Source organism: Rhinopithecus bieti, unplaced genomic scaffold (genome assembly GCF_001698545.2).
Source record: "Rhinopithecus bieti isolate Rb0 unplaced genomic scaffold, ASM169854v2 scaffold_40553, whole genome shotgun sequence".
NCBI classification, from domain to species: Eukaryota; Metazoa; Chordata; class Mammalia; order Primates; family Cercopithecidae; genus Rhinopithecus; species Rhinopithecus bieti.
This window is the reverse complement of record NW_016816734.1, coordinates 423,639-430,261: the sequence shown is the minus strand read 5'-3', so window position 1 is coordinate 430,261 and position 6,623 is coordinate 423,639. Positions and strand designations below refer to the sequence as shown.

Here is a 6,623-nt window from a genome sequence, read left to right as displayed (position 1 = left end):
ACTTTGATAATTAAAAGACGATTTCAATAACTTGTACAAATGATCTTATTAAAAGATTTTCTGAATCGTACCATTTTTATATAATGCATATTTCTTACCAAAAAAGCCTTGAGTATGTATTCTATTTTTCTTTTTAATGGATGTAATTTTATAGCAGGAAATGTGATAAGGAAGGAACTAAAAGTTTCCAAATTTGTAAATTTTAATAAGGAAAGGGGATTAAATCATTTACCTTCATGGCCTTGAGGTTAAGTCATTTAACTTCTAACCTTCAGTTTTCTTATTTGTTAAATAGAGTTAATAATCGTATTAAGCTAATGTGTTTATTGTGATGGTTAAATAGTGTTTTAAAAGCATTTAGCCCAGTGCCTGGGACATACAAGTAAATGTTGGCCAATTTTTAATGTTCTTAATAGGCACCTTTAGAGATTCACACAGCTATGCTTGCCTTGGACCAGTTTCAGGAGAAATACAGTCGCAAGCCAAATGTTGGGTAATGTTTTAAGTTTAAAAATAAGTATTTTCCTTTTTATAAAAGTAGTAGTTCAGAAATTATAATTTAAAAAGTAACTATGCCCTTTGTAATTACAATACCAATAGATATGCCAAGCTGTGTAAAGATTTATTATGACCTTCTAGTCCTTTTCCTGGTGGGAGTGGAGAAATTGGTTTTAAAAGTGGAATCAGGCCGGGTGCAGTGGCTCAAGCCTGTAATCCCAGCACTTTGGGAGGCCGAGACGGGCGGATCACGAGGTCAGGAGATCAAGACCATCCTGGCTAACATGGTGAAACCCCATCTCTACTAAAATACAAAAAACTAGCCGGGCGACCTGGCGGGCGCCTGTAGTCCCAGCTACTCGGGAGGCTGAGGCAGGAGAATGGCGTGAACCCGGGAGGCGGAGCTTGCAGTGAGCTGAGATCCGGCCACTGCACTCCAGCCCGGGCGACAGAGCAAGACTCCGTCTCAAAAAAAAAAAAAAAAAAAAAAGGGGAATAATAAAAAATGGAATTTTCACATTTTAAACCTTTAAAATTAAAGCTTTTAAAACAAACAAAATTCTGAGAATTACTGAATTATTGATCCATAGTAATTTTTTTTTAACTTTATACCCTGTTAAGTCAGAGTACTGTTGCAGAAGGTTTTTACTTTTTATATTTTGGATTAAATCTTGGGGTTGGGTGTGGTGGCCCACGCCTATGATCCCAGGACTTTGGGAGGCTGAGGCAGGTGGATCATTTGAGGCCAGGAGTTCGAGACCAGCCTGGCCAACATGGCGAAACCCTGTCTCTGCTAAAAATACAGAAGTTACCAGGCATGGTGGTGCATGCTGTTAATCCCAGCTCCTTGGGAGGCTGAGGCATGAGAATCGCTTGAACCAGGAGGCAGAGGGTGCAGTGAGCCAAGATTGCACCAATGCACTCCAGCCTGGGTGACAGAGTGAGAGACTGTCTCAAAAATAAAAAAAAAGACTAAGCTTATTTATATACTAAGTGGGATTTTGAAGTAATGTATTTATAAGCCAATCATCTTTAAATCAGTAAAACATTTTGTGCTACCTGTTGGCAAAATCCCACATTCTTTTATATATTTCCTAAATTTTAATTTTGAGTATGTCCTACTGTTTATGGCAGTTGAGAAAACTAAAGTTAGGGTTTTCTGTTTTGAGTTGTAGATGCCAACAAGATTCAGAAGAACTGTTGAAACTAGCAACATCTATAAGTGAAACCTTGGAAGAGAAGGTGACTATTGAAATTTATGGCTGTCCGAATATCTGTTTGTTAATACATAAGTGTTCTGTATATTAGTATTCTCTTTTCCTTCACATCCAGCTTTGCTACTCTGTGGCATTAGACAACTTTATTTCACTTTTTTCTGTTTTAATTTATAAATCTATAAAATAGAATTAACCTACCTTCATAGGGTTATTGTGAACATTAAATGATTTAATTTTGTAAAGTACTTAGAAATGTCATGTGACATATAGTAATTACTATTTGCTGCTGCTATTTTTTACTATTATTCTTTATTATTCTGTTATGATTTACTTGATTTGTTAACCCACTTAAACTTATATGTGTTAGCTTTCTTCTAAGTCACCTGTTATATACATTATACATTCACATCTCTTTATCACATTTTGCACATCAGATTTAGATTTAAACATGTCACTTAGAAAATGATTTTTTTGTGTGTTATGATGCCAGTGCCTGCTTGTCAACAGTTTTATTTAAGCAGCTATAAACATGGTGGTGTTTGTGCAATTATTTGAAGAGTCTATTATTTTTGTTCTTATTTTATAAAAATGAGAGGGAAGTGTATTAGTCCATTCTCATACTGCTATGAAGAAATCCTGAGATGGGTTATTTATAAAGGAAAGAAGTTTAATTGACTCACAGTTCCTCATGGCTGGGGAGGCCTCAGGAAACTTACAATCATGGCACGAGACAAAGGAGAAACAGGAACCTCTTCACAGGGTGGCAGGACAGAGTGAGTACAAGCAGGGGAACTGCCAGGTTCTTATAAAACCATCAGCTCTCATGAGACTCACTCACTATCACTCACTGATTACCTCCACGTGGTCCTGCCCTTGACCTGTGGGGATTATGGGGATAACAATTCAAGATGAGATTTTGGATGGAGACACAGCCAAAATGTATCATTTCATCCCTGGTCCCTCCTGAATCTCATGTACTCACATTTCAAAACACAATCACGCCTTTCCAACAATCCCCAAAAGTGTTAGCCCATTCCAGCATTAATCCAGAAGTCCAAGTCCAAAGTCCTATCTGAGCAAGTCAAGTCCTTTCCACTTATGAACCTGTAAAATCAGAAGCAAGTTAGTTACTTCCTAGATGCAGTGAGGGTACAGACATTAGATAAATGCTCCCATTCCAAATGGGAGAAATTGGGCAAAACAAAGGGGCTACAGGCCCCACACACTGTAAAATCCAGTAGGGCAGTCATTAATCCTTAAGGTTCCAAAATGATCTTCTTTGACTCCATGTCTCACATCCAGGTGACACTGATGCAAGAGGTGGGTTCCCATGGTCTTGGGCATCTTCACCCTGTGGCTATACAAGGTACAGCCCCCACTTCCAACTGCTTTTATGAGTTGGCATTGAGTGTTGCAGCTTTTCCAGATTCATGGTCCAAGCTTTCGTTGGATCTACCATTCCGGGATCTGGAGGACTGTGGCACTCTTCTCACAGCTCTACTAGGCAGTGCCAATGGGGACTTTCTGTGGGGCCTCCAACCCCACATTTTCCTTCTGCACTGCCTTAGCAAGAGGTTCTCCATGAGGGCTCCCCCCACCCCGCAGTATACTGCTGTCTGGACATCCAGGTGTTTTCATAACATCCTCTGAAATCTAGGCAGAGGTTCCCAAACCTCGATTCTTGACTTCTGTGCACCCGCAGGCCCAACGCCATGTGTAAGCCACCAAGGCTTAGGGCTTGTAACCTCTGAAGCAACAGCCTGAGCTGTACATTGGCCCCTTTTAGCCATGAATGGGACACAGGGCACCATGTCCTGAGACTGTACAAAGCAGCAGGGCCCTGGGCCCACCCCATAAAACCATTTTTTTCCTATTAGGCCTCCAGACTTGTGATGGGAGCAGCTGTCTTGAAGACCTCTGACATGCCTGGAGACATTTTCCCATTGTCTTGGCAATTAACATTTGCCTGCTTGTTATTTATGGAAATTTCTGCAGCTGACTTGAATTTCTCCTCTGAAAATGGATTTTTCTTTTCTATTGTATCATCAGGCTGCATTTTTTCCAAACTTCAATGCTCTGCTTCTCTTTTAAACATAAGTTCCAATTCCAAACCATCTTTTTGTGAATGCATAAAACTTAATGCTTTTAAGAGCACCTCAGTCACACCTTGAACGCTTTACTACTTAGACATTTCTCTGCCAGATACCCTAAATCATCTCTCTCAAGCAACGTTCTACAGATCTCTAGGGCAGGGCCAAAATGCCGCCAGTCTCTTTACTAAATCATAATAAGAGTCACCTTTATTCTAGTTCCCAACAGGATCCTTGTCTCCATCTGAGACCACCTCAGCCTTGACTTCATTGTCCATATCACTATCAGTATTTTGGTCAAAACTGATAAGTACCAGACTTTCCCACATCTTCCTATCGTCTACTGAGCCCTCCAAACTATTTTAACCTCTGCCTTTTCCAGTTCCAAAGTCACTTCCACACTTTTGGGTATCTTTTTCGCAGCACCCCACTCTCTGCTGTACCAATTTACTATATTAGTCTGTTCTCACACTGCTATAAGGAAATACCCAAAACTGGGTAATTTATATAGGAAAGAGGTAATTGACTCACAGTTCCACATGACTGGGGAAGCCTCAGGAAACTTTACCATCATGGCAGAAGCACAGGAGAAGCAGGCAGCTTCTTTGCAGTGTGGGAAGACAGAGTGAGTGCAAGCAGGGGAACTGCCAGATGCTTATAAAACTGTCAGATCTCGTGAAACTCACTATCATCAGAATAGCATGGGAGAACCACCTCCACCTTCCAGTAACCTCTGCCTGGTCCCACGTTGACGTGGTGATTATGGGGATTACAATTCAAGATGAGATTTTGGGTGGGGGCACAGCCAAACCATCTCAGGAAGTGAGAATCTTAACATCAGTGGTAAAAGCTTTAACATCATATGTTCTATAATTACACAAAGAAATAAATAATAAATGTACTGAAAACAGTGACTGACTAGCCATAGTGAAAGACCTTGTATTGCATATATAGTGCTTTGAGAAAATAAAATGTATGAAAAGCTAGAAATAGATTATAGAAGTCTGTGATTAAACAGAAGGATGTGATTAGGTATTTATCAAGTTTATTGATGTGAAATTTACATAAAGCAAATTTTTCACTCTTTTTAGGTGTGTAGTTATAAAAAATTTTGTACACTATCAATTCAGATGTATGCAATTAGGTCAAAGTGTACAGTAATGGGTCTACCACCACAATGAAAATATAAAACATTCCGTAATGCAAAACAGTTCCCTCATGCCTCTTTATAATTACCTCCCCAGCCCATAACCAAACCTTAGCATCCACTATAGATTTTTTCTTTTCCAGAATGTCATATAAATGGAATCATATAGTATGTGTAGCCTTTTGAATCTGGTTTCTATCACTAATTATAATTAACTTGAGTTTTATCCATTTTGTTGCATGTTCATTTCATTTTTGTTTTTTTCTTTTAAGTTTAGGGGTACATGTGCAAGTTTGTTATATAGGTAAATTTGCATCATGGAGGTTTGTCATACATATTATGTCATCACCCAGGTATTAAGCCTAGTACCTGTTAGTTATTTTCCCCGCCCTACCCACCCTCCAGTAGGCCCCAGTGTGTGTTGTTCCCCTCTGTGTATCCATGTGTTCTCATCATTTAGCTCCCACTTGTAAGTGAGAACATGTGGTATTTGTTTTTTTGTTTCATTGTGTACTACAGTTTGTTTTTACATCACTTGATGGCAAATATGGGCTGTTTCCGGTCTGAGCAATTATGAATACAGTTATTACAACTACTTGCATACAGATTTTGATGTGGACATATGTCTTTGCTTCTCTTATATAACTACCCTAAAGTGTGTTACAGAGTCTTATGATAGGTGTATGTTTATTTTATTTATTTTCTTTTATACTTTAAGTTCTAGGGTATATGTGCACAACGTGCAGGTTTCTTACGTAGGTATACATGTGCCATGTTGGTTTGCTGCACCCATCAACTTGTCATTTACATTAGGTATTTCTCTTAATGATTTCACTCCCCCAGCCACCATCCCCTGTGATGTTCCCTGCCCTATGTCCATGTGTTCTCATTGTTCAGGTCCCACCTATGAGTGAGAACATGCGGTGTTTTGTTTTCTGTTCTTGTGATAGTTTGCTGAGAATGATGGTTTCCAGCTGCATCTATGTCCCTACAAAAGACACAAACTCATCCTTTTTATGGCTGCATAGTATTCCATGGTGTATATGTGCCACATTTTCTTAATCCAGTCTGTCACTGATGGAGATTTGTGTTGATTCTAAGTCTTTGCTATTGCGAATAGTGCTGCAATAAACATATGTGTGCATGTGTCTTTATAGCAGCATGATTTGTAATCCTTTGGGTGTATACCCAGTAGTGGGATGGCTGGGTCATATGGTATTTCTATTTCTACATCCTTGAGGAATCGCCATACTGTTTTCCACAATGGTGAACCAGTTTACAATCCCACCAACAGTGTAAAAGTGTTCCTATTTCTCCACATCCTCTCCAGCACCTGTTGTTTCCTGACTTTTTAATGATTGCTATTCTAATTGGTGTGAGATGGTATCTCATTGTGGTTTTGATTTGCATTTCTCTGATGACCAGTGATGATGAGCATTTTTGCATGTGTCTGGGGGCTGAATAAGTATCTTCTTTTGAGAAGTGTCTATTCATATCCTTTGCCCACTTTTTGATGGGGTTGTTTGTTTTTTGTGTTTTTTTTTTGTAAATTTGTTTTAAGTTCTTTGTAGATTCTGGATATTAGCCCTTTGTCAGATGGATAGATTGCAAATATTTTCTCCCATTCTGTAGGTTGCTGTTCACTCTGATGGTAGTTTCTTTTGCTGTGCA

The 6,623-nt window shown here is 39.1% G+C and overlaps 1 protein-coding gene across 1 annotated transcript in view; it reads left to right on the top strand.

Annotated features, from left to right (window-relative positions):
- Positions 1 to 6,623, top strand: part of UBA6 (ubiquitin like modifier activating enzyme 6) — a 51,697-nt gene that overhangs the window by 7,959 nt on the left and 37,115 nt on the right. Inside the window, exons 4-5 of the mRNA XM_017855185.1 lie at positions 417 to 493; positions 1,674 to 1,740. Of these exons, the coding sequence (XP_017710674.1) occupies positions 417 to 493; positions 1,674 to 1,740 (144 nt within the window). The remainder of the gene's footprint in view (positions 1 to 416; positions 494 to 1,673; positions 1,741 to 6,623) is intronic.